Source organism: Sarcophilus harrisii, chromosome 1 (assembly GCF_902635505.1).
Source record: "Sarcophilus harrisii chromosome 1, mSarHar1.11, whole genome shotgun sequence".
NCBI classification, from domain to species: Eukaryota; Metazoa; Chordata; class Mammalia; order Dasyuromorphia; family Dasyuridae; genus Sarcophilus; species Sarcophilus harrisii.
In genome coordinates, this window is record NC_045426.1 from 675,724,752 (window position 1) to 675,752,739 (window position 27,988).

The 27,988-nt window shown below is 40.5% G+C and overlaps 1 protein-coding gene across 6 annotated transcripts; it reads right to left on the reverse strand.

Annotated features, from left to right (window-relative positions):
- Window positions 1–1,032: 1,032 nt before the first annotated feature.
- On the reverse strand, window positions 1,033–26,325 carry PUS1 (pseudouridine synthase 1). Of its 6 annotated transcripts, none has more exons than XM_031948382.1 (7): window positions 26,263–26,325; window positions 22,485–22,627; window positions 22,129–22,387; window positions 15,963–16,100; window positions 13,706–13,808; window positions 10,705–11,402; window positions 1,033–1,515 (listed from the first exon to the last, which is right to left on the reverse strand). In XM_031948382.1, exons 2-7 carry the CDS (start codon window positions 22,577–22,579, stop codon window positions 1,471–1,473), a joined length of 1,338 nt encoding a protein of 445 aa, XP_031804242.1. In that variant the 5' UTR covers window positions 22,580–22,627; window positions 26,263–26,325; the 3' UTR covers window positions 1,033–1,470. The 6 variants fall into 6 exon arrangements, with proteins under 6 accessions (XP_031804242.1, XP_031804240.1, XP_031804243.1 ...); XM_031948380.1 differs by lacking the exon at window positions 26,263–26,325 and adding an exon at window positions 26,062–26,168; XM_031948383.1 differs by lacking the exon at window positions 26,263–26,325 and adding an exon at window positions 25,862–25,980.
- Between the last annotated feature and the right edge of the window lie 1,663 nt (window positions 26,326–27,988).

Below are 27,988 nucleotides of genomic sequence, written 5' to 3' on the forward strand. Positions count from 1 at the left end.
ATCCTTTCTCCTTTTCTCTCTCGGTTCTTCTTCAGCCTCTTACTTCTCCTTCAAGGCTCAGCTCAAAAACTAGCCCCCTTAAGGAATTTCCTGATTTCCATACTGTTAGTACCCCATGTGTACTTATTTGTATATATGCTCTGGTGACTTAACTGTGAACATGCTGAATCCTGCCCTCCAGTAAGCCCCCTGAGAGCAGGAACCATCTCATTTTTCTATTTAGTCAGTCAGCAAAGCATTTATTAAGCTTTTACTATGTGTCAGGCTAAGCTCTAGGGATATAAAGGCAGACAAAAACATGGGTCTTTGGCTTCAAAGGCTCACAGACTAATAGACAAGACAACATGTAAATTACTAGGGAGATAGAAAGCAGACTGGATGTCATCTCACAAAGAGATCTTTATCTCACTTGCAAGTGGAGAGAAAGGAAAAGTGGTCCGGCAGAAGATGGAATTAAAAACAAACTTGGAAGGAAGCCAGAGAAATAGAGGCAGAAGGGAGGATAGAGAGCATTCCCAGAATGAGGAAACCAGCTTTTGGAATGCAGTTACCACCACCAATCAGCACAGTGGCACAGAAATGGGAAATGGGTATTATGCCATTGTGCTAACTATGAGGCAAACAGAAATATCAGGAAATGCTTCAAGGTTCACAAAGTGCTTCTTTAGTTTCTCATGATAACCTCAGTAGGTAAGTTGTTAAAGTAATTAAGGGCCTTGTTAACCCCATTTGACAGAGGAGAAAATGGAGCCCAAGTTCAGTTTTGCTATTTGAATCCCCAGTGTATAATGTACTACCTGACTCATGGGAGGCAGTTAATAAGTACTTGTTGAATTAAATTGAACCCTTGAGGACACAAAGCCGCTTTCATTTGTCTGTGTCTTCCTTTTAGCACCCAACAAAAGGCCTTTTCAAGTAGGAAATGCTCAGGAAATGTGTTAAATGGTCCAGAAAGAAAAACACTTCACACAATATGGAAATCATAGAGTAACTTGGTGGGGGAAAAAAACTGACCAGAAAAAAAAGTAACAAATAGAGAAGCACAATTTAATAAAATCATTTCTTTTTTTAAAAAAAACAACACATTTTCCTTTTTCCCAATGTTCTAGAAGTGGTTAACATTAAAAGAATGAACTAAAAGCATACTAGAGGCAGTTTATTTCGTGATCCAAACACAGAAGGCTACCATGCTTTGAGATCCTGAAGTCAATGAAAGAATAAAATCAGGTCTTTTAATTTTAAGCATAAAATTTTCAAGTATTCTGACCCTGACATTCTTTAGGTCAAGGACCACGATCCTGACAATTTCCATCTTCCCAGCTCCTTTCCATCATCAGCAACTGATCACAATAAACAAACCAATAAGCTGGGGATGTGTCTATGTATGTTGCAGAGGGATTTGCAAAGGCCCCCTTGGTGAGATACAGAAACGGCACAGCTCTGCTCCCCTGGTGACTTCTCTTCTCTTAGTCAATGATCTCCGCCTCCATCACTGCCTTTAAGACTAGCAGGGGCCTATAAGAGAAGAGAACAAATTTCTGATGAGTCAACAAAAGAAGAAACATTTGAATGATGGAGCACAGAAACCATATTCTATTTTCCAAACTTGAAGAAACCAAATGAGCATCATTTAAGTAAGGCAGATTCAGAGCACCATGTAATCTCAAATCTGAATGAGACCTCAGTGGTCACCTAGCCCAATCTACTAACATCCAAATAAGAATCTCTTTTACAAATCTTCCCACAAGACCCAACCCCTATAGAAAGACATTTGGTTTACTCTGGGAAATGAGAATAAACCACTTCATAGAATTCCCAATCCCTGCATTTTTTATTTCCTTCCTGGCTAATTGTACACTATTTTAAAGTCCAATTCTTTTTGTGCAGCAAAATAACTGTATGGACGTGTATACATATATTGTATTTAATTTATATTTTAACATAGTTAACATGTATTAGTCAACTTGTCATCTGGGGGAGTGAGTAGGAGGAAAGAGGGGAAAAACTGGAACAAAAGATTTTGCAATTGTCAATGCTGAAAAATTACCCATGATTATAACTTGTAAATAAAAAGCTATTAAAAAAAAAAAAAAAAAAAAAGACAGTTGGTTTTGGGGAAGTTACCTCTACCTACACCCCAGGCAACCAGCTCTACTTCTGGACAGCTGCAAATCTAAAGAAAATCAATCTGACTTCAAGCTCCCTAAATCTGCTTCTCTGGGTTCCTAGTCCTGCTTTCTGAAGTCATGCAGAACGGTTTTTTTTTTAGTTAAATTTTTAAAAATTTTACAAACACCAAATAAAATAGAATTGAAAATGAGATTTGTCCTGAAAAGTTCTCCATGAGATGAATGAAGCAAAGTGAAATGTCCTGTGTTAAAAATAATAGCAATTTTTTTGGGATGACCAGCTGTGAATGACTTTGCTATTCTTAGCAATACAGTGATCCAAGACTAAACTAAAGGATTTATGATGAAAAATGCTATTCATAGCCAGAAAAAGAACTAATTGTATCTGAATAACAACTGAAGCATATTTTTTTTCTTGAGGTTTTTCATTATTGTTGTTGGGTTGTTTGTTGTTGTTTTTGGTTTGGTTTGGTTTTTTTGGGGGGAAACTATGTTTTCATTTGCAACATGAATTTTATAGAAATGTTTTACATAACTTCAAATGTACCTTCTCAATGAGGAGTAGGGGCAGGGAGGAAGGGAGAGAGTGTGGAACTCAAAATTTTTAAAACAAAAATAAAAATAATTGTTTTACATGTAACTAGGGAAAATAAAATATTAAAATTGAAAATAAGGTTTGTACATGAAACTGTGAATCTCTATTATGTATAGCTTCTTTTCCTTTCTAAATATATGAATTCAGCCATATTACTTTGTTGTCCTGCTTGTCTGGGTTCCCTTCTGTTCTCTACATTTAAAAGAAAATGCTTCAAGGAACTTTTCTTTTTTTTTTTTTTTTTTACTTTTTTTGCAACTCTATATCTCTAAACTTACTCTCTCCTCCACTCTGTTGCAAAATTTGAAAAGAAAGGAAGAAAGAAAAGAAGAGAAAAAAAAGGAAGGAAAGAAGGAAGGAAAAAGAAAGTAAGGAGGGAGGGAGAAAAAAGAAAGAAAAGAGAATGAAAGAAATAAGGAAGAAAGGAAAGAAACAAAGAATGAAAAAAAGAAAAATGTACAAACAAAAAAAAAATTCCCACAGTAGTTGTGTATGAAAATAGTTATCTCATTCAAATCAAGTTCACATTAGCATTAAAAATACTTGAAAACTGTATAAAGTTTTTCTTAAGTCTTTTCCTCTCCATCTTTTCAACTGATCCTCACTAGGGATGGTAAAATAATAACAAGAACAATAAAATTAACAGCTAGCATTTTTATAGCACTTTTAAGGTTTTAAAAAGTATTATTATAGGGGTAAGCTAGGTGGGACAGTGGATAGAGCACTGACCCTGAAGTCAGGATGACCTGAGTTTAAATGTGACCTCAGACACTTAACACTTCCTAGCTGTGTGACCCTGGGCAAGTCACTTAACCTCAATTGCCTCAGGAAAAAAAAAGTGTTATTATAGGCTATTTCACACTTAGTATTCCTCTTAACAACCTTGGGAGATAAGTGCTATTATTCCCATTGCGAAGATGAGGAAACTGAGGCAGAAATGAAGTGATCTGTCTAACCTCGCACAACTAGTAAGTGTCTGAGATGGGATTTGAATTTAGGAATTCCTTTATCCAGGCCCAGCACTCTTACCCACTCCACACCACTAGTGCTTTCATCATCCTTTTCATCATCATCTCTCTTTGAGATAAAGTCTATCTTTGCCTTTTCTAAAATGAGATGTAGTTTAAACAGGGCAAAGTACAATAGGACTATCACTTCAATCATTCTGCCTCTGCTTCCCCTTAATGGACACCATTAGCTTTTGGAGTTAGTATGTCACACAAATATTATTCATTCATAATAACCTTAAAATTCATGAAAAAAAAAAAACTTGAGTTTTTTTCCACAGCTATTGTTTTCTGGACATACTTTGGCTTCCCTTATCCTATACTTGGGAATTTGAAATTTTTTTATGTTGTTTTTTTTTTTAATCGTTGAGGCAATCAGGATTAAGTGACTTGCTTACAGTCACATAGCTAGTAAATCTCTAAGACCAGATTTGAACTCAGATCATCCTGACTCCCAAGCTGATGCTCTACCCACTGCACCACCTAACTGTTCCTGAGAAGTTGATTTTTTGAACTCAAGTATAGGGCTTTAAATTCATTCTTAAATTTCATCTTACATTAACCTTTCAAGGTATTTCAGGAGCCTGACCTTTTTCATCCATCATATTTAGTTATCTCTCCTTAAGATCATATCAGTTTTTAATCTGACAATTATGTCATATGTGGCTTCTTCCAATTCACGCACTGGCCAAAATGTACAGAGTCCAAGGCCAGGTTCGTAGGACATTCCACTGCTGACTAAGCTTTGATTCAGGCCATCCTATGTGCTATTTGATCTTCCTTACAGTTACAGTGTTATTGTGAAGATTGTTCTCCTGGTTTGGCTCATCTCACTCTATATCAAATTATGTATATCTTGCCAGATTTTTCTGAAACCATCCCTTTCATCATTTCTTACATCCCAATAATATTCCATCACAATTATATACCACAACTCATTTACTTATTCCTCAATTGATGGGCATCCCCTCAATTTCCAATTCTTTGCCACCACAAAAAGAATTGCTACAAATATTTTGTTCAAATAGGTCCTTTTCCTTTTTCTTAAGATTTCTTTGGAATTCAGATCTAATAGTGGTATTGCTGAGTCAAAAGAAATATTTAGTATAAAAATTACACCTTAGTAATTTTAGTATAAAAATTACACCTTAGTAATTTTACATCCAAGGGTTCTAATAAAGACTTCATTTCTAAAATATATAGAGAACTGACTGAAATTTATAACAAAAGCCATTCTCCAATTAATAACTGGTCAAAGAATATGAACATGCAATTTTCAGATGAACAAATTAAAGCCATTTCTAGTCATGAAAAAATGCTCTAAATCACTATCGATTAGAGAAATGCAAATTAAGACAACTCTGAGGTACCACTTTACAACTTTCAGATTAGCTAAGATGACAGGAAAAGATAATAATAAATGTTGGAGGGGATGCGGGAAAACTGGGACACTAATGCATTGCTGGTGAACTTGTGAACTGATCCAGCCATTCTGGAGTGTAATTTGGAACTATGCCCAAAGGACTATAAAACTGTGCATACCCTTTGATCCAGCAGTGTTTCTTCTGGGCCTATCCCAAAGAGACCATAAAGGAAGAAAAGGGACCCACATGTACAAAACTGTTTGTGGCGGTCCTCTTTGTAGTGGTCAGAAACTGGAAACTGAGTGAATGCCCATCAATTGGAGAATGGCTGAATAAATTGTGGTATATGAGTGTTATGGAAAATTATTTTTCTGTAAGAAGTGACCAGCAGGATGATTTCAGAAAGGCCTGGAGAGTCTTACATGAACTGATGTTGAGTGAAGTGGGCAGAACCAAGAGAACATTGTATACAGCAACAAGATCATGTGATGCTCAACTGTGATGAACTTGGCTCTTCTCACAATTCAGTGATTCAAGACAATTCCAAAAGTCTTAGGATGGAAAACACCATCCACATCCAGAGAGAGAATTATAGAGACTGAATATGGATTGAAAGCATAGTATTTTCACTTTTTTGTTTGCTTTTTTTTCTTTCTCAAGGTTTTTTCCCTTTTGGTCTGTTTCTTCTTATACAACATGACAAATATGGAAATATGTTTAAAAGAATTGCACATATTTAAACTATATCAGACATTGTTGGTGGAATTGTGAACACATCCAGCCATTTTGGAGAGCAATTTGGAACTATGCTCAAAAAGTTATCAAACTGTGCATACCCTTTGATGCAGCAATGTTTCTACTGGGCTTATGCCCTAAAGAGATACTAAAGAAGGGAAAGGGACCCGTATGTACCAAAATGTTTGTGGCAGCCCTCTTTGTGGTGGCTAGAAAGTGGAAAATAAATGGATGCCCATCAATTGGAGAATGGTTGAGTAAACTGTGGTATATGAATGTTATAGAATATTATTGTTCTGTAAGAAATGACTAGCAGGATGAATACAGAGAGGATTGGCGAGACTTACATGAACTGATGCTAAGTGAAATGAGCAGAACCAGAAGATCATTATATATCTCAACAACGATACTGTATGAGGATGTATTCTGATGGAAGTGGATTTCTTCGACAAAGAGATCTATCTCAATTTCAATTGATCAAGGATGGACAGAAGCAGCTACACTCAAAGAAAGAACACTGGGAAATGAATGTAAACTGTCTGCATTTTTGTTCTTCTTCCCGGGTTATTTATACCTTCTAAATCCAATTCTTCCTGTGCAACAAGAGAACTGTTCGGTTCTGCACACATATATTGTATTTAGGATACACTGTGACATATTTCACTTGTATAGGACTGCTTGCCATCTGGGGGAGGGGGTGAAGGGAGGGAGGGGAAAAGTCGGAACAGAAGTGAGTGCAAGGGATAATGTAAAAAAAATTACCCAGGCATGGGCTCTGTCAATAAAAAGTTTTAATAAAAAAAAATTTTTTTTTTAAATAAACTATATCAGATTGCTTACTGTCTTGGAAAGGGAGGAGGTTTGGAAGAGAGGGAGAAAAATTTGGAAAACAAAAATAAGTACTGAAAACTACATGTATTTGGAAAAGTAAAATACTATTTTTAAAAAAGAATGACTGGACTAATTTGCAGATCCACCAACAATGTATTAGTTTCCCTATTTTTCCCCATCTTCTCTAGCATTTCTCATTTTCCTTTTCTGTTATGTTAGCCAATCTGATAAATATGAAATGGTATCTCAGAGTTGGCATTTCTCTAAATATTAGTGATTTAGACCATTTTTTTAAGATGACTATTGAAAACTTGGTTTTTTTTTCCTCTAAAAACTTCCTGTTTATATCATTTGTTGTAGTTATTACAGTCTTTCTTCAGTCATACCCAACTCCTTATGTCTCTAATTGGGATTTTCTTGGCAGAGATTATAGAGCAGTTTGCCACTTCCTTCTCCAGCTCATTTTACAAATAAGTTAACTGAGGCATATCAGGTTAAGTGATTTGCCCAGAGTCACCCAGCTAGTAAGTGTAAAGGTAAGATTTGAACTTAGGAGTAGCTATCTTCCAGATTTCAGTCTCAGTATTCTATCTACTACACAATTTAGCTGCCCCATCACATATTTTGATCATTTATCAATTGGAGAATGACTCTTATTTTTTATAAGTGACTAAGTTCTCTACAAAGGTGAGTAACTTGATATAAAAATTTTATTCTCAATTTCCTACTTTTCTTCTAATTTTGACTGCACTGGTTTTGTTGGTGTAGAACTTTTAAAAATTTAATGTAATCTAAATTACCTATTTTACTTCCTACCTAAACTCTTTCTCTATTAATCTGACAAGTAATTTCTTCCATGTACCCCGACTTTTGTTTTATAACACCCTTTATATTTAAATCATTTTGAGCTCATTGTGTGAAATGTTCCTCTATGTCAAGTTTCTGGCAGACTACTTTCCATGTTCCTACTTTTTGTCAAATGGTAAGATCTTGCCCCAATACCCGGGATCTTTTGAATTTATCAAACATTAAGGTCTTTTGTTTCTATAGAGAATATAGCTCATCAATTCCCTTGGTCTACCATTCTATTTCTTATCTAGTACCAAATTGTTTAGATGATTACCAGTTGTAGCAGCTTGAGACCTTGTACTATTAGGGCCCTTTTGCACTTTTCTCTTTGATTTCCTTGATATTTGTGACCTTATGTTTGTTACTAATTTTCTTCATTCTATAAAATAATCCTTTGGTTGTTTTACTGATATGGCCCTGAATGAGTAAGATATTTTGAGCGGTAATGCCATTTTTTTTTATTATATCAACTCAGCTTATAGTATATGAATTTAGTGGAAGAACTATTCTGCACAAAATGATAAAAGGGACAGTCTTAGGGCAATATAGGAGAACTTGTTTGAACTGATGCAAAACAAGTGAGCAGAATGGAGACAATTTATGCTACAGTAACAAGGCTGCAAAGACAAAACAACTCATGTTTTTGTTTTTAGAGGCAATTGGGATTAAATGGCTTGCCCAGGATTACAGTACTATTTTGAACTCATATCTTCCTGATTCCAAACCTAGTGCTCTATCCACTAGTGTATGCTAGCTGTCTCAAGACAAACAATTCTGAAAGACAACTTAAGAATTCTCATCAATACCATGCTCAAGCAGGGGTCTGATTCCTGAGAACCCATGAGAAAACATGACACTCACCTCTTGATAGACAGGTGGAATAAGGGTGCAATAGGAGACAAATAATTTTGGATATCTCCAAAATGAAAATCTGTTTTGCTTGATTATGTATAATTGGTAGGTTTTTTAAAGTTAATTTATTTTTAATAGACATTGTTTTATGAATTATGTTGGGGGGAGGGGAATCAGAACAAACAGGAAAAATCATGAGAAAAATAAAAAATTATGTATAACTGTTAAAAGGGCTTTATTTTTTTTTTCAGTGAGGGGTGAGAGTGATAAAAGGGAAAGATGATAAATTTTGGTAATTGAAAAAATATTTTAATTAAAAAACCAAAAAAATTAAGATAGTGATAGGGACTAGATTTCTGATTTCATTGATATAAGAAATTCTTGAATAAGAAAACTACTGATGCAAGTTATAACCTTTTGTGTAATCTGGAAAGTTGTTTGGAGCAATAAGGGGCTTTACTTTGTTCATCTAAAACTATACAATGTAAATACCATATTGAGGAGAGCAAAACTAGAAATAAGGCCATTGGGCTAGGTCGCTTAGAGTGACTGATGTATAGTGGTACACCTACCTGTGTGGCCAAAAGTCATCTCTCTCTAATCAAAATTCACACAGCCCCTGAATAATTTTTCTTTGGGTACTTTCACATTTCTACCTTGTATTAAATGTGGGTTCTTGTCCACTCCTTTTCCCAACTGGGAACTCTGAGGTCCTGTCACCAAAGTAAGGTGCCTTACACACAGCAGATACTTAATAAGAAATCCTTGAAAGGATATAGAGATAGGACTCCAACAAGTACAATCTCTTCATTTTGTAGATGAGGAAACTATAGTCTAGATAGAAGTGATGAGCCTTATTGCACAGAAACACAGCACACTGTAAGCTCTTAATATTTATTGATTGATGGACAGGGCAGAGCTAGGATTCGCTCTTAGAACTCCTAATTCCAAATCCAGTTCTCTTTCTCTAAATCACTTTGTCTTCATTATGTTTATTAAGGAATGAAGATTTGAATTAAACAGTCAAGAAACAAAACTAAGCACCTACTATATAAAAGTAGCTAAGTAGTGCAGTAGGTATAAGTACTGAGTCTTCAGTCAAGAAGACCTGAGTTCAAATCTAGCCTCAGATACTCTGGAGCTCTGTGACCATGGACAAGTTACTTTGTCACTGATTTAAATCCCCTAACTGTAAAATGGAGATGATAATGGCACCTGCTTCACTGGGTTGTTGTTAGGGTCAAATGAGACAACAGTTGAAAAACAATTAGCACAGTGCCTAGAATGTAGTAAATGCTTAATAAATCTCATTCCATGTATCAACTGCTGGGGCTGCAAAGACTAACGGAAAGCAGTCTCTGTCCTTGAGCACTTTATGTGGGGGAGGGCTGAGGAAAGGTATCCCACAAAGTGTTATAAAAAAAGGACTTCTTGAAGAAGGAATCTTGAAGAGTGCTTGTTGTGTCAAGTCACAGAGTTTAAAATGGAGAGCATCCCAAGCATGAAGTATACTTGTGCAAAGACACAAAGATAAAAGATGTTAAATTATGAATGGGGAAGAGTGAGAGCAAGCAGGGCAAATGTGTGAAGGGTATTAGAAATTCATATTCCTCTCTTAGGATCAAGGTTTTTCCCCCTTTTCTACTTCCTCATCCAGAAATCAATGAGTGCTGGAAATCTGATATATCCAAGCCAAGATCTTAACAGATGATAAAAGAAATTCTAAGTTTGGACTAATGGGCACATTCCTGCTTATTGGGTTTGCTCACCGAGGTCTCGGGGAAGTGTAGATTCTCTTATGTCTTGACAAGAGACATGGAAATCAACATCTCTTACTAAGATTTGAATGACACAGATCACTTTAGTACCCCAAGACTCTCATTTTAAAATATAGTCCACCTCTCATTATAATAGTCATTCTCTTGTTAACCAATCAGTTGATTTTCACCCTCAGAATTCCTTTTTTCATAAGGCTTTATAAATATTGAAGGTTCAAGAGGCTTGGTCTCCTTGGGGAGGTAGCCGAGTTAGTTTTTGTTGGCAGCTTTTTAGATGTAGCCAGTAAAACCAATTTTAATTTATCCAGAAACCTAGGTGTTTCAGAATCTGTTAATCACCATAAGGAGCACAATCAGCTTGGAAAGACAAGCTATAACCAGCAAGAGGGAAGCTTTAAATGACCAATGCAAGAAGTAGCTCCAGAAGATTCCTGAGCAAAAATGATGCTGAGGTTTCAGGGAGCCTGGGACCAAATTCAAACCCATAAAATTTCAGGAAGCTATAATGGCCCTCCCAACAAAGAGCCATTTTCTGAAATATGGAAATTGCCCTGCCTTTCTTACCTTTGTGTTCCCATCATCAGCCTTGGCCTCCTGAGAGCCAGCGTCAAAGTCGTGGTTTGGAAGCGTATTGAGCCAGTTGGTCATGGAGTGCTCCTCCATCTCGGTCTTGATGATAGTGGGGTAGATATACTGCTCTTTGAACACAGTCATCTTCTCCTCCTCTTCCACCCAGTCCAGGGGTTCATGCAGCCCATCGTTTCCAAAACGTCGATTGTACTGTTCAAAATGGACCCTCTCCAGGACGAGCCCAAGTCCCGGCGCTTTGGGGATGTCAACCTTCTCCTCTCCCCAGCTGCGTTCCATCACGGACTCAGGCACATAGCCCTTCAGGACAGCAATCACCAAGCCGATCATCTTCCGGATCTGGTGCATCATAAAACTCTGGCCCTTGATCTTGATCACAGCAAACTCCATGCCTTCCCGCATGAAGGGAGCCTCACAGTGCATCTCCATGATATAGCGCCTGGCGCTCGGCTCCTTGGGGCCCTTCTGGGAGGTGAAGTTGTGGAAGTTGTGGGTTCCCTTGTAGCCGGCCAACAGCTGGTTGACTTTCTCCAGGGTCTCTGGGCTTAGGCGGTACCTCTCGTCCTGGATGTCGTGGTCCTTGTGAGCGAAGGCAAATGTCGGCAGCATGTAGAAATACGTCCTTGCATCACATCTGTTCTTTGAATTAAAACTTCCAGTGACCCTCTTCAAACCTGAGGAGAAATAATAGAAATGGTGAGAAATACTGAAATGTTATATGCTGCAATGAGATTAGGAGCATAGACTTAGAGCTGGGACAGCTCTTACCTCCAGGCCTTTGTACTGGCTGTCCCCCATGCCTAACATACCACCCCTTTGACATGTTTCAGATGCTGTCTTCAGCAGGAAGCTTTTCCTGATCTCCCAAATGCTTGTGCCTTCTCTCCCAACTTATCTTGTACTTAACTACTTGGTACGTGTATATATCTTTTTTATCAATTTGTGTTTGTGCTATCAGTATTTTATGTGCCTGTTGTCTCCCCTCAGTTAGGAAGTAAGCTCCCTGAAAGTAGGATCGTTTCATTCTCCTAAGTTGTATATCCAGTGTCTGTCATATAGCACATGGAAAATGGCTTAATAAACGTTTGTTGATTAACTATCCTCAGAAATCATAGTCATAACTAACTAGTAGCACAGAGCACTGGGCCTGAGTTCAAATCCAGCCTTAGATACTAGCTGTGGGACCCTGAGCAAGTCATTTAAATGATGTTTGTTTAGTTTCCTCATCTGTAAAATAGGGATGATTATAGCATCTACCTCCTAGAATTGTTATGAAGATAAAATGAGTTAATAATAATTAAAGCACCTAGCACATGCCTGGTACGTAGAAGGCCATATGAATGTTGGCTATTATTCATAGTATAATAGCGCTAAGACCATAAGGAACCTCAGACGCCATCTGGGATAGCCCAACACTAGTCCAGCCCCAACACTAAAATACAGACAAAAGAAATTGAAGCCAAGAGAGAGTAAATGACTTAGCTAAAGTCACCCAGGTGGTGCCCTGAGATAAAACTGGGTGCACTGTGCACTGATACCATGTTGCTCCTCAACCAGAAATTCAACAAAAATGTCTTAAGCATCTCCCATGTACAAAAGGCAGCATGCAACAGAAAACTGGTTCTCAAAGTGCGCTCCAGGATCCCTCGTGGTCCCCAAGATGCTTTCGGGGAGTCCTAATAGGTCCAAATTCTTTTCATATTTACATTAAGAGGTTAAGTGCCTATAAAAGATTCCCTGCTTTATCCACAACAAAAGGATAATACAGCTGTCTTCCATTAGGCCAGACATTTGCAAGACTATGTAAAACAAGGCCATTTTTTTCACTCAACTTTTTTGTTTCAGAAAATAAAGTTGTTTTTCATTTTTAAACTATTATTTATGTTAGTATATAATGGTTTCATTATCATTAAAAGAATATATTTTTTAAATTTATTTTTAATTTCTAATACAGTCAATATCAATAGTCTACATATACCAAAAGTATTTGGGGTTCTCAATAATATTTAAGAACTAAATAGGTCCCGAGACCAAAAATAAAAACTATTGATACAGAGGAAAAGAACACTTGCTTTATATCCCAGCTTCTTTTTTAAAAATTATTTTTATTTATTTTTATAAATCTTTTTATTTTCAAAACATATAGTTTTCAACATTAAACCCTTGCAAAATCTTGTGTTCCCCCTCCTTTTCCCCTTCTCCCCTCCTCCTAAATGTCAAGTAATCTTATATGTTAAACATGTACAAATCTTCTACACATATTTCCACAATTATCATAATGTACAAGGAAAATCATATCAAAAAAGGAAAAAAAATGAGAAAACAAAATCCAAACAACTAACAACAAAATAGTGAGTGATGGAGGTTAAGGAAATCCCCAGAGTCCAATAGGGTAGAAGGAAAAGAATAAGCAATTTATGTAACATTTACTCTGTGCCAGCTCTTTACATTATTATTTTATTTGAGCTTCACAACAAGCCCAAGAGATAGGTACTCTTATTACCCTCCATTTTACAGATGAGGAAACAGAGGCTGACAGAGGTGCTGCACTTTCCCAAGATCACATAGCTGAGAAGTGTCTGAGGCTGGATTTGAATTCAAGTCTTCCTGACTCCAAGGATAGCAGGAGGCATCATAGTGCACAGAGTGCCAGGCCTGGAATCAGGAAAACTCACCTTCCTGAGTTTAAATCCAGCTTCCAACACTTCCTAGCTGCATCCAATCACAACAGAGAAGGTACTGGGAAATCTGGGTCCACCTCTGATCATCATCTTAACTGTAGTTCAATAACAGTGGCTCTGGAAGGGGACCTAGTGGTAAGTGACCTAATCCAACCTTCACATGTTCATTTTTTAATTTGTAAATGAACCCAGGAATTCAAGGGCACATTAACCAATTCTAAGAAGGCATTTAATGTTCCACACCTACAGTCCCCAACCCTAAGAAGTACATTAAGTTCCCCATCTCCTGTTCTTACCTAGGATTCTGATATGAGATGGAAGGTGACTATTAATCTTTTCCAAAATGTTGTCAATGAGCCACACCTTCAGGGATACAATCTGGCCAGCAGCAGACACACCCTGGAAAGAAGACACCAGTTAGAACAGCTCGGGGGAGTGGGAAAGGGGGAGTAGGGAAAGACACAGACAAGCAGGACAATGTTGAAATGCCCATGTAAAATTTCAGTTATGTTAAGAAACCCAAACCCTACATATCTGGAGTCAGGGACAGAAGTCCACGCTATTTCCACATGCCTCTGACAAAATGACTGAGTACTCACAGTCAGAGTCCCATTCCCCAGGATTGTTTGCCCCTCCAGAAAAATGAGAAAGAAAAACTAGACAAAAACGAAAGCGATCTGACCTTCTCCAAACTGCTGGTGTGCCCTTATGCCAGATATAAGAGTGAAACATATCCACACATAGTTTGGAAAAATGAGATACCTTATTTTAACCTCTCTGAATAATACTTTTCTTTTTTATAGGTAATAAGCAAATTAGATCGCATATCCACAATTTTTACAATCTTCCCAGGAGACAGAATATGGGCAATTCACTAATTTAAAAAACTAAGTAAACTTTATCCCAGGGCAACATGCCTAAAGGTCAAGCTTTTGTCTTTTAATTACCTCCATTTTTGTAACCTGAACTTTCCAGAGAAATTTGATTAACAAATAGGTCAAATCTTGATGACTTAAAGCATAGTAACATCTCCCTCCTTCAAGGAACTGAAAAAACCCTTAGCTTGGGAACCTTTATCTTGTGACACCACAACTTTTGGCTGTAGTTAAGAGAGTTTCACAAGGGAAGGTATAAATGATCTAATAATCTCAATTCTATTATCATCCCTAGCTAATTAGAAGATATTGCTCAAGATTTTGCTCTGTCATCTTGCTGACTGCTATAAAAGACCCTATCAGCCCTCATTCAAGGCCTTTGGTTACTGAAGGCCACTGACGTAATTTATTGATTATTGCTAACCTAATAAATTTATCATGCTTCAAACTGTTGTCCCTCAGTTTACCTTAATTTCAATGATGACAATATATATCCCAAGGAGGTCAAAGAAAAGAGGGAAAAGTCCCATATGTACAAAAATACTCATGGTCACCCCTACTCTGTAGTAGCAAACAAAGTGAGTGACCACAGATGGGGAGACCATCATGGAAAAAACCATGGCATCTGAAGGTAATGGAAGATCACTGTTCCATGAAAATCGATGAACAAAGACTCATAGAACTGATGCTGAATGAAAGAAGCAGAGCCAAAGGAACAGCACTCACAATAATTAAGTAAAACCAACACAAAAGTCCAGTGAACTAGGAATCCATGGAATGATGAAGAATTAAGTCCAGACTACTTTCACAGAGAATAAATTTTCCCACCAAAGAAGCATGGTACCCACCTCCTGCTAGTTTCCAATTAGTGATGGATCCTGTGAAGGGGTTTAATTCGCCCTGCAAGTTTCCACTGGGCTGGAATCAGTCATTTTTTACATGGTTAACTTTGAAGAAAGAATCTGAATGCATGAAACCAATTAAGGGATCCATCATTCATACAAATCAGAACCTCATTGTGGTTTCAGATTTTTTTTTTTTTCTGGAATTTTTTTTCCTCTTCTTTTTTTAATTTTTAATGTTTTTGTCTGAGGGAGAAGGGAGGCATAGGGGGAATCTAGGAGATATCAATAAAAATCTAATATTTTAAAAAATAAGAGTCCTTCTAGAAGAAAAGTGTGCAGAATAAAGAACAGATTCTCAAACATAACCAATACATAGCTGATTTTCCCCTAATAGCTAGATGACAAAGTGGACAGAGTGCTGGGCCAAGAAGCTCTGAGTTTAAATCTGGCCTCAAACATTTACTAGTTTATCAGACTCAGTTACTTACCTGTATGAATTACACCTTTCTTTTACACAGAAAAGAAATCAGATGTGGCCTGTAAGTTTGCAATTCTTTCAATCTCTCCAATATGAGCAAGTTGCTTAACCTGTTTGCCTCAGTTTCCTCATTTGTAAAATAGGGATAATAACAGCACCCACCTCCCAGCATTGTTGTGAGCATCAAATGTGGTAATAATTATAAAGCACTTAGCACAGTGGCTGGCATACAATAGGTACTATATAAATTTGAACTATTAATTATATTTTGATTACAAGGAAGAGCTTTGGTTGGCAGGCAGAGAAGTGACATGGATTTTTTTTAAGCACATCAGGTTTTTGAAGAAAAGGATACCTTGTCTGTCCGTGCACACCTCTGAAAGGACATTTTCTTCATATCTTCACCATGGTTTTCTGGAATGCAGCCAGACTGAACAAGAGCAGACACCAAGTCGTCTTCAATAGTCTTAAATTGGGAAGACCCCAAGTTCCTCTGAGAAAGGGAAGAATGGGATTTACTTTCTCCTGCTGATACAAAGCAACAAAGGATAACAGCAATACAGGGTAAAAGGTCCTGCTCTGAGCTTGACTAAAGACTGACTGAAGGTTAAATATGTTAAGGGATAAGGATCACCCACATTTCCCTTAAGTCTGGAGCATGAAAAAAGTCGGATGGTGCTTACTTTCAAACACAACACTAAACTCCGTCAAAACCAAAATGCCAACTGAAATCCTAAACTCCCAAGGGCACGTCAAACTACTTCTGGCAAAACCTGACTTGTCAAGGGTCACCAAGCTAGAAAGTGTCAGGGTCAGCATTTAAAACCAGGGCTTTCTAATTCTAAAGTGCAGCACTTAGAATTACAGAATTTGTGAATTGGAAGGACCTGGCACACAAAATTATTCACATACAAACACACACATACTCAACATTTTATATATAATATGACTTGCTATGTTACAAACATGATGCGTGTGTATGATTATCTAGGGGCAGCTAGGTGGCGCAGAGAATAGAAAACCAGGTCTGATATCAGGAAGACCCGAATTTAAATCCAGCTCTGTGACCTTGGGCTAGTCACTTAACCCTGTTTGTTTCAGTTTCTTCATCTGTAAAATGAGCTGGGGAAGGAAATGGCAAACTGCTTTAGACAAGAAAACCTCAAACGGGTTCATGAAGAGTTGGACAAGACTGAAACAACTCAACCACAATCTATTTCTATATCTGGACATATTTTACTATTTATTATTTAATATGCTGAATATTTAATAGAATTGATAGTTTAAATATTTAGGCTATACTAATATGTGCATATATGGACTGGTGTATGAGATACCTATCTAGATATATATTTTATAAAACAAAATATTTCTTATGTCATATGTTATTGTGGAGACAGAAATGAATAAAGGAAAACTTTTTCAAAGCCAGTAGAAATGACTACTTCGTGGAGTTGCAAACTAAGCCAACCATTCTATACAGACCTTTTCCCACCCCTTAATATCTTTTTCTTTGATATCATCACATCAGAATCCATTCACAACCATACCCTTAGTCCATATGATATCCCCCTTCATTTGCCCCAGTGACAGATACAGTTCTCAAGAGTTACTGTTTCACCTTTAAATAATATATATTTTTTCTTCTGTTTACCTTTCTATGCTTCTCTTGGGTTAAGCCAACCATTCTGGAGAGCAATTTGGAACTATGCATATTCTTTGATCCAGCAGTATTTCTAATGGGCCTGTATCGCAAAGAAATCTTAAAAGGAGGAAAAAGGTCCTACATGTGCAAAAATGCCCTTTTTGTAGTGGCAAGGAACTACAAACTGAGTGGATGCCCATCAGGTGGGGAATGGCTGGATAGGTTATAGTATATGAACGTTACGGAATATTATTGTTCTATAAGAAACCATATCAGCAGGATGATTTCAGAGAGGCCTGACGAGACTTACATGACCTGATGCTGAGTGAAGGGAAATAAAACCAAGAGAACATTGTACATAGCAATAGCAAGACTGTTCAATGAACAACTATCAGACTAGATTTTTCTCAACAGTTCAGTGACCCCAGGCAATCCTAATACACTTTTGATAGAAAATGTCACCCCATCTACAGAGAGAACTATGGAGACTGAATGTAGATCAACACATACTATATGCTTTTTTCCTCATTTTTTTTCTTCCTCATGGTTTCTCTCTTTTGTTCTGATTTTTTTCTCTCAACCTGATTCACATGGAAATGTGTAAAAAATGAATGTACAAACAACCAAAAAAACCCTGTTTTACATGTAACTGGGTGAAACAAAAATTAATTAACTATTAAATGATTTTTAAAAAAGAGATAATCACCTCAGCTTTACCAAATGAAGCTGAGTGAGGACAGGTCTTTTTATCCTAAGTGTGTATTCCTTCTGATTGGTATGATAATTGAGACCTCCCTAGCAAAGGTAAGCCAATCCTGGTCAGCAGACATTTTAATGAGTTACCTCAGCTCCTCTCCATCCAGAAAATAGGAGTAATTCTAAATAATAGGAATGTGCAGCTATTTTGGTAGAATTCTGTAGAATTTGGGGTGGCTAGGTGGGGACAGGCTAGGTTTCAAAAGGGACAATACCTGGGTAAACATACAAATTAATATAATTATTCTAAGTAATGACAATTCAAAAGTTTGACCTTCAGGCAATTTTCTCTTAAGTACAGATAAAGAATGAAGGTAAAAGGGTAAAAATTTTAGCCTCACAGATCTTGGAAGAGTATTGAACTTAATGCAAGCTTGTCTTAAAAACAGAACTAAAATCAATTTACAATTTTACATTATACCATATCACATATTACATGTACTCAATATGTTATGTTATCAATATAGAATATAAGTAATATCATGTAATGAAAATCTAAAATAAGGTCATGAAGAAACTGAATGACAGTAGTATATATATATATAGAGAGAGAGAGAGAGAGAGAAAGAGAGAGAGAGAGAGAGAGATAAAATATAGAGTCCCTATACACGTGTGTGTGTGTGTGTGTGTGTGTGTGTGTGTGTGTATGAGAGACAGAGATAGAGACAGAGAGACAGAGATGCAGGTCATGTCCTTGGTAGCAACCAGGTGTCTCCAGGGAGGGATATGGAAAGGATTATCTTGTCCCTAAGTGGGCCCTTGTTGAATTTCTTGCACTGGCAGGATTATCTTAAATTGGCACAGTAACTATATACAATCTGGAGGCCTAACTATAGATGTCAGCCCAAGGTTATTTTGTATAAACATTCCTTAAAAGCCAGCTGGCTTTCTGAGACAAGGAAATGGCATCATAAGCATCCCTTCCTTTCCTATAAAAGATCTCATCTTTCCCCCTGTAAATGCAAGTTCTGCTGGGGAACCTGGTCCACCTTATGGTGACATAATAAAGCTTTTGTCCCTGGACTTAAAGATGGCCTGAACTTGTGAATTTTTTCTGGACAACTCCCAATCTTCATGACTTTTGTGTGTGTGTGTGTGTGTGTGTGTGTGTGTGTGTACACCATTTAGAACCATGTATGGCATATTTTTGGTGTTTGGTTGTTTCAATAATGTCCAAATCTTGATGACCCCATTTGGGTTCTCTTGGTAAAGATACTGGAAGTATTTTCCCCATTTTCTTCTCCAGCTCATTTTACAGATGAGGAAACTGAGGCAAACAGGGTGAAATGGTTTGCCCAGAGTTACTCAGCTAATAAGTGTCCGAGACCAAATTTGAATCCCAAAGTTATTTTTTTTCCTATAAAAGTACTCACTGGTATTCCACTTCTTCAGTTAACTCCATTTAAGGTTATCTCACTTACTAAGCATCACAATAGCTAGTTCATTAGGAACTTAGCTGCCTAAATGGCCACTTCTGCTGGGAACTTTTAGCCTATTTCTTTCCCCTTGCTAATGGCTAAAACTCCCTTTTGGAACTTAGCCTGCTGAGAAATAAAATCTTTGCCTCTTGATTTGGAGATGGTCTAAGCCTACAAATTCTTTTGAGATGCTTTGCAACACTGGGCCGAAACACCAATATATTTTGGAGGGTTCAACGTGTATCCCAACATTTGGTGGCCCATACAGGGAGGCTCCTGGAACCTCAGGATATTTGGGGGATCAGTGCTCCTACATCTCCAGACCCATCAATTCCAAAATGGGAAATCTTACAGGTAGTAAGGCCCTGTACTTTGAGGCAAGAAAAACAGGGTTGAGGGTTGTCTCCGATACCACTTGGTGACCACCAGTAAAATGATTTCACCTCCAAACCTTAGTTTCCTCATCTGTAAAATGAGTAAGCTGAACTAGTCAGCCTCTGAGGTCCTTTCCACCTCTCTTATGATCCAAACTGTCTCAGGTATGACCTACAACCTCCCCGAAACCTGCGTCTCAGTCATCTGTGATTTCATCAGCACAAGGACTTCCTCCCCATCCTTGACCACCATCTTTGTGGTTCTCCTGCCTCCTTCACTCCTCCACTAAGATCAAGAATGGTCCCAACATCCTCCAGAGAGCTAGTCCAGACAATACATTTTGGCACCCAAACAGGGACCTCTAGAAGGACACGCCTCAAGGGCCGTAACCATTCTGGCCCCTCCCTGGCCTCCTAAGAGCCACAAGAGTCACCTCCAGGCTGGGGGTTAGCATCCATTCCTGACCAGAACACAGCCCAGGAGACTGTCTAGCCTCAAACTTCAACCAGATTCACATCAGTGAGCTTCCTAAGAAATGAACATTCAGGGCCTGTTCAGCCTCCTGGGGAATATGGGAGGCAGGAAGAGAGAAGGGGCAGCCCTTCTGAGGGAGACTGGTTGGGAAGCTTTTCCATGCAAGCATCAATCTGTCTCTTCACAGTTTTCACCTCTGAATGTATATTAGTCCTCCAGGTTTCACTGAGACTCCATCAATGCAGCCATTCACTTTACCAAGCAGAGAGCACGACCTGGGACAAGGTCATGCAAGAGCACGTTTCCCCTCTGATCCCAATGCTCAGCAACCTTCTCCCATAAAAGATCACTTTGCCCAGAAGCCCTTTTCACTGGAGGGTTGGTCCCTCCAAGAGCCTCCATCTGCAGTGCCCTGGTCAGGGAAGCTGTGCCTTCATGTCTCTCCAGGTTATTCTGTACTGTCTCCATTTTGCCCTCACTCTTCATCTCCCTTCAAAGAGCCATCTTCGTCATTTGAGCAGCAGCTTCTTGGGGGCAGGGTGTCTGGCACTTATGTCAGCCCTCAACCAAGGCTTTCTGACTGAACTTGAATCCATTGATCATCATATCTGAACATAAGGGGTTTGCTTTGTAATCCAATGTGTTGTATTTGATACATTTTAAAATCTTGTTCTGAACAAGAGTCCACAGGCTTCTCAACAGATGTGTGAGAAGACGTTAGTTGTTTGCATGTTGTTTCATCCACTGGAGTTGAGGAAGGCAAATTAAAGGAGAAAAAGGAGGAGGAGGAAGAAGAGAAAGCAGAGGATCAGGAGGAGGAGAAAGAGGAGGAAAAGGAGGAGGAAGGGAAAGAAGAAGAAAAGGAGAAGGAAGAAGAGGAGGAAGAGGAAGAAAAGGAAGAGCAGGAGGAAGAAGAAGAGGAGGAGCAAGGGAAGGAGGAGGAGAAAGAGGAAAAGGAAAAGGAAGAGGAAGAAAAGGAGAAACAAGAGAAGGAAAAGGAAGAAAAAGAAAAAGAACAAGAGGAGGAGAAGGGGGAAGAGGAAGAAAAGGAGGAACAAGAGGAGAAAAAGGAGGAGGAGAAAAAGAGGGGGAAAAGAGGAGCAAGAGGAAGAGGAGTAAGAGAGAAGGAAGAGGAGAAGGAGATAAGGAAAAAGAGGAAAAGGAGAAGGAAAAAGAGCAAAAGAAAAAGGAAGAGGAAGAAGAGGAGGAAGAGCAAAAAGAGGAGGAAGAAAAGGAAGAGCAGGAGGAGGAAGAAGAAGAGGAAGAGCAGGAGGAGGAGGAGAAAGAAGAAAAGGAAAAGGAAGATGAAGAAAAGGAGAAGCAAGAAGAAGAAAGAGAAAGAAAAAGAGCAAGAGGAGGAGAAGGGGAAAGAGGAAGAAAAGAAGTATTGCTTTGGTAGACGATCCTTGGCCATCTCAAAAGACCTGGGAGTTAAAGGTGCCTCCAGTAGCACATCCAATCCCTCCCCCAAGTAAGTAATTCTCCTCCACACAACTGGAGCCAAACATCCTCTTGTATTCTTTCCCCCTCCCCTAGTTTTATCTTCTCTAGTCTAAACATCCCTCTTGAAATAGATTTTTATTAAATATTTTCTTTAAATTTTTCTGTTTAAATATTTTTAAAGCATTTTTGGACGGACCTGTGATTTCAGGGGAACTCCCAGGAGGAGCCACTCTCATCCTTGGCGGTGAGAGTTCTAGCAGCTCCCCCAGGATCAGGAGGTACGGCCTAAGGCTCACTCTTGGTCACCCCCTCTGTGCCTTTTGGAAATTAGACTCTCCCAGCATAAACCCACAGAAATTACACAGAACAACTGCCCCTGGGCAGTAGATGGCAGGAATTTACCCACATACCTGCATCCCATGGTAACCTTTCCCGGAATAGGCCATCAGAAGCACAATCTTCCTTTTGGGGAGCTTTTTACTGTGCTCCTCATCTTCTTCATTGTTCTTCAGCCTCTTAGCTTGAGGCTCAGTTTCCTCCCACTTCTTCAGCCCCCGATCCTTGCTACCCCTAACATTAGGGTCTTCCTTGGCCATGGGCCCAGGCTCGGCCTTCATGGGCGCGGCCTCCACAGGCACAGCCTTCAGGTGCTCAGCCATGGAAACCTGTCTGTAAAGAACCCAGAAAGGGGCGTCAGAGGGCCTGAACAGAGGAGTTTGTAGGACAAACAACAGGGCAAGGCAACATGGGAGAGGCACCACGCTACCTGAGATGCCACAGTTCAGAGTGCAGCAGGGGCAGCAGACGGGTGCGGGCGCTCTGCTGCGCAACGGCCTCAAGCTTCACCAGGGAAGCTCCCATGGACAGGAGATGGGACTGAATCCCCACTCTGGTTACCTCCGGCACCAGCTACAAGGGCACATGAAGAGAGGAAGCAACCAGTCAATCAACATTTATGAAGCACCTACTATGTGCGGCAGAAGAGAAGGGAAGGCAAGAGGGCAGCTCCCAGGCTAATGTGGGAGACAACACGCAATAAATTATGGACAGCAGACCGTAAAGAAGGTAAGATGGAGATCATCTCTGGGGAAAAGTGCTGGGATCGTAAGAGACGGGTGATTCTAGCTAAGTCAGAAAGGAAGCCAACCCATCAATCATGAAGCACCTGCTATGTGCCAGGCACTGGTGCAGCCACGAGGCAGAGATGAGGAAGAAGGGCATCCAGGGGATGCTCAGCGGCTAGATAGAGAGTCACTGGTAGAATGGCTGGCAGCCCAAAGACTGAAGAAGAGAATGCATGTGGGGGCACAGATCAAGGCAGTGTTGGCAAGAGGTTGGGGGGTGTCTCTGCTCCCAGTGGCCCCATCTCTTCAATTTATCCTCCACCAGGCAGTGGAGAGGCAAGAATAGAGACACAAAGAGAAAGAGAAAAAAAGGGGGAGGAAAAGGGGAAAAAGAGAGAGAAAAGGGGGGAGGGGAAGAGGAAAGGGAAAAGAGAAAGGAAAAGGGGGAAGGGAAAAGGAAAAACAGAAAAAGGGGAAGGGGGAAAGGGAAAGAAAAAAGAGAGAAAAGGGGGAAGGGGAGGGAAAAGGGAAGGGAAAAGGAAAAGGAGAAAGGGGGAGGAAAGAGAGGAGAGGGAAAGGGGGAAAGAGAAAAAGGGGGAGGGGAAAGGAGAAAGGGAAAATAGAGGAAAAAGGGGAGAAGGAAAAGGAAAGAGAAATAATAGATGGATGATAAAAATGACAGAGATAGATAATAAAGAGATGATAGTAGATATAGATGATGACATAGATGGATGATAGAGATAGATGGATAGATATACAGACAGATCCTTAATGTATGAGTCTACTTATTAAATTATAGATGGCTGACAGAATAATGTACATTAGATAGGTAGACATCCTTATTGGTCTGAGTATGTCTCTTTCCCAAATTGCATCTAGGAGAAAATACAGAGTCATCTGGCACTTAAAAGCTCCTCACTCTTTAGCTCTAACCTGCCTTTCCAGACTGGGTACATCTCTTCTTCCTCCACTTCCTCCTCCTCCTCCTCCTCCTCCACACACTCAAGAATCCTCCCAGATTTGCTATTCCCATTTTAGGGTTCTTGAAAGCCTTCAGTGCCTAGAATGTGTGTAGCTGAAGGGACCTTTCTGAAGAGAGACTTTCCTGCTCTGCCCAACTCACCAAACTGCTTTCTATGCAATATTTGATTATCTTTGTCCAAGTGATAGCTTCCCCTTTAGAATCTGCGCTTCTTGAGAACATATTATGTTCCTTTCTGTCTGGATATCTCTGGCCCTGTCCATGGTGGTTTAGTATTGTTAACCTCCCTGAGGACTTACTGAATTGTATTTATGGATTCAGCCTGGGACATGAACATCCCTGGCCCTCTACCCCCACCTTCCCTACCCAGAGAAAGGAGGCAATGGACAGAGAGAAGGGCTTGGGATCAGGATCACTCACTCACTCAGCTATGCATTTAACCTTCAAAAGCCTGTTTCCCCATCTCTAAAATGTCTTCCCAAAATTGATCAGTTAACATATATAAAAATGAGTCTTAAAACACCATGTAAATGCTAGCTATTGTTATCTTTTTTAAAATAAAGCTTATTTTAAAAACATGCATAAGTAATTTTTTAATTCATTCAACAATGACCCCTCCTTCCCTCCACCCTCTCCCCTAGATGGCAAGCAATTCAATATGTGAAACATGTTAAAATATATGTTAAATATATATCTGTATACATATTTGTACAATTATCTTGTTGCACAAGAAAAATAAAGATCCAAAAGGAAAAAATTAAAACAAAATGCAAGCAAACAATAAATGCTTGTTGTTGAAAATACTATGTTGTGATAGCTATTGTTATCTTTACAATTATTATTAGAATGTTTAGATGTTTCAAACCTCTCTGGAAATGGCTTAAAAAAAAAAAAAAAACCACAAGGGATTACCAAAGTAACCAGTGGTGCTTAAATGTAATTATCTAAATATATGTATATTTATATGTATTCATATGTATTTATATTTACAAACCCCTAATCTAAAATACATCCTCCTACTATATGTATACTGGAAAGGCATTTATGAAGCATTTATAGTCTAGGGAGCAGTGTTAATCACTTCCTGTAAGCTAGGACATTAACTGAAGCCCTTACCACCTAGGGTGAAACAATTATTCATCTCTTACTGTATACAGCAGCGTTAATCACTTCCTGTATGCTAGGATATTTACTGAAGCCCTTACCGCCTAGGGTGAAACAATTATTCATCTCTTACTGTATACAGCAGCGTTAATCACTTCCTGTATGCTAGGATATTTACTGAAGCCCTTACCACCTAGGGTGAAACAATTATTCATCTCTTACAGTATACAGCAGCGTTAATCACTTCCTGTATGCTAGGGTATTTACTTTAGCCCTTACCACCTAGGGTGAAACAATTATTCATCTCTTACTGTATACAGCAGCGTTAATCACTTCCTGTATGCTAGGATATTTACTGAAGCCCTTACCACCTAGGGTGAAACAATTATTCATCTCTTACAGTATACAGCAGCGTTAATCACTTCCTGTATGCTAGGATATTTACTTTAGCCCTTACCACCTAGGGTGAAACAATTATTCATCTCTTACTGTATACAGTGTACAATTCCTCCGACTGCTTGACCCCATTTGGGGTTTTCTCGGCCAAGATACTGAGAATTTATTTTAATAAACCTCTGATCTAAAGTACATCTTCCTACTGTACGTATACTGGGAAGGCATTTATGAAGCACTTATGGTCTACGGAGCAGTGTTAAATTGCTTCCTGTATACTGTTGTTTACTAAAGCACTCACTGCCTAGGATAAGCAATTATTCGCCTCTTACTGTATACTGCACACGGTCGTTCGGATTTGGGGGTTTCTTGGCCAAGATACTGGAGCGGTCTGCCAGTTATTTGTCCAGTTCATCACAGATGAGGAAACTGAGGCAAACTGGGAGAAGTGACCTGACTAGTTTACGCAACTGTAACTGCACTTCCGCGACTCGGGGCCTGGGTCTCTCTCCGCAGCGCCACCCAGCGGCCCTACTCGGCACTGGAGGGGCCTTCATTGGCCGCCGGCTGCGGATGGAGGAGCAAGGCCCGATCGCTTACTGTATGCGGGGCCGCGAGAACACAACGAAAAGCCGCGGTAACAAGAGGGTTAATCCGAGGCGCCCCGAAGCTGGCAAGGCGGCCATCGTCACCATCTCGCTTTACAAACTGAGGCGCCCGCCCCCGCCGCGCCGCCCCCTCCCCGCCGCCGCCGCCGCCGCCCCCCCCCCCGCCGCCGCCGCCGCCGCCGGGACTCGAACCCGAGGGCGCGCACTCCCGCCGCGCCGCGCCGCGGAGCCCCACGCGGAGCCCATGCGCGGGCACGCCGGGGGCCGGCTCCCCGGCCCGGCGGCCCTCCCGGCGCCCGGCGCGCAACCGCCCCCTCCGCCCCCGCCGACGCAGCCGCGTGCGCCCCTCCGCAGCCCCCACCGCCCCATGCCCCCGGCCCCCGCCCCACTTACGGAGCCGCGCGCGCGCCGAACGGTTCAGGGCCACGTGGGCGCCCAAGCGTCCCGGGCGCGCGCGCGGAGGGGCGGGGCTTAGCGGCGGCGGCGGCGGCGGCGGCGGCCGGGAAGGGACACTACTAACGAAACGCGCTGCAAGAGTGCGACGGGAATGAGAACGCGACAGGGACTCTCTGGGATCGGGAGCCACATTCGTTTCCCACGCCATTCCCTCCTTAATAGTATCTTACTTTTCCCAATTACATGGAAAGATAATTTTCAGCCTTCGCTTTTTATAAGATTCTCCCTTTTTTTTCCTCCCTCCCTCCCCTCCCCCTCTCCAAGACCACATCCGCTATGGATTATACGTGTGCAACCACGTTAAACCTACTTCCACATTAGTCCTATTGAACCCCATTCATTTTGGAAATGGGGAAACTGAGACCCCGAGGGAGATGACTCTCCCGATACGTCAATCATAATGACAGCTATCATTTCCATCGCGCTTCAAAGCTCGCAATTATTTGATCCTCAAAACAACTCTGAGAGTGAGGTATCATTATCATCATCATTATTATTGTTATTAGACCCATTTCACAGGTGAGGAGACTGAGTCCCAGAAAAGCCAGGCCGTTAACTGGTTAAACGCATGCTGCGTGAGAAGCCCTAGGCTAAGGTTAAAAAAAAAAAAGAAAGGAAGAGCCTGCCTTCAGGAAAGCGTGCATTCCCATGGGAGAATGAGCGAGTGCCGGAAACAAACCCCAAACGGAGCGAACAGGTGGCAGTTCGTCTCCGAAAGAGATACTCAGCCGCAAGGCGGCGCCAAAGTGCACAGAGCGCGGGGTCCGGAGTCGGGAACCGCTGAGCTCACGCTGGATCTGGGAGCGCTCTTGCTGTCACCTTGGACAGCTCATGTAACGGCGAGTCCTCCAGTCTAAAGTGGGGGAGGTTCTTATTCCTTGTTATTCCGTCCTATTGGACCCCTTGCGACCATAGCACGCCAGACCCTTCTGTCTTCCACGACCCAAGTCCAGGCTCAGGCGTGCGGCTCATCCTCTGCCCTTCTCTCCTCCTTTTTGCCTTTGATGGTTTCTAAAATCAGGATCCCGTCTTCTCGTTTTGTGGCCAAGGTATCTGAGCTCCAGCTTCCGCCTTTGACCTTCCAGTCAATAATCTGAATCACTTTCTTCAAACGTGGATTTATTGGACTCCCTTGGTCGCCGAGGGACTCTCAAAAGCCCTCTCCAGCACCACAATTTGAAAGCCTCACTTCTGCTTTGCCACTGGGAAAAACAAGGCTTTGACTGTACTCTTTGCAGATGGTTGGGGTGGGGAAGAACCCTGCAAATGCAGAGGACGAAAGTGGTATTGTTGTTTGCTCTTTGTTCTCAAAGAGGACCAGTGACAATTGGGTTGCTGTCTTGACTTGAAAATGAAGTGTTTTTAAGTGAGTCGGGGCTGTGCAAGGTCATCAGCCTCACTCTCCCCTCCAGAGGCCATTGGCAAGACACGGATCGGGACAAGGATCAATGGCCCACCCTGCCCTTTTTAAGCTAAGGTCTCAGTTTGTCTGAGGCAACACCTCAACAGTTATGTTCAGATGATTGTGCATGGAGATGGGCAGCAGGATCCAGCTCAGGCAGAGAGCATAGGTCCGTGAGTGCTGGAGTAGGCTGTCCAAGGCCTGTCCAAGTCACTAAGGCCGGCATTCATCGGCTGTTGTTGTCTGTGCTGCATGAGTTGG

Coding starts and splice junctions, on each gene's coding strand:
- PUS1 (XM_031948380.1), bottom strand. CDS start 26,115: ATGGGCTCCGCGTGGGGCTCCGCGGCGCGGCGCGGCGGGAGTGCGCGC. Junction 22,628..26,061: donor GCGGGAGTGCGCGCCCTCGG/GTTCGAGTCCCG, acceptor GTGCCCTTGTAG/CTGGTGCCGGAGGTAACCAG. Junction 11,403..13,705: donor ATCTCATATCAGAATCCTAG/GTAAGAACAGGA, acceptor ATTTCTCCTCAG/GTTTGAAGAGGGTCACTGGA.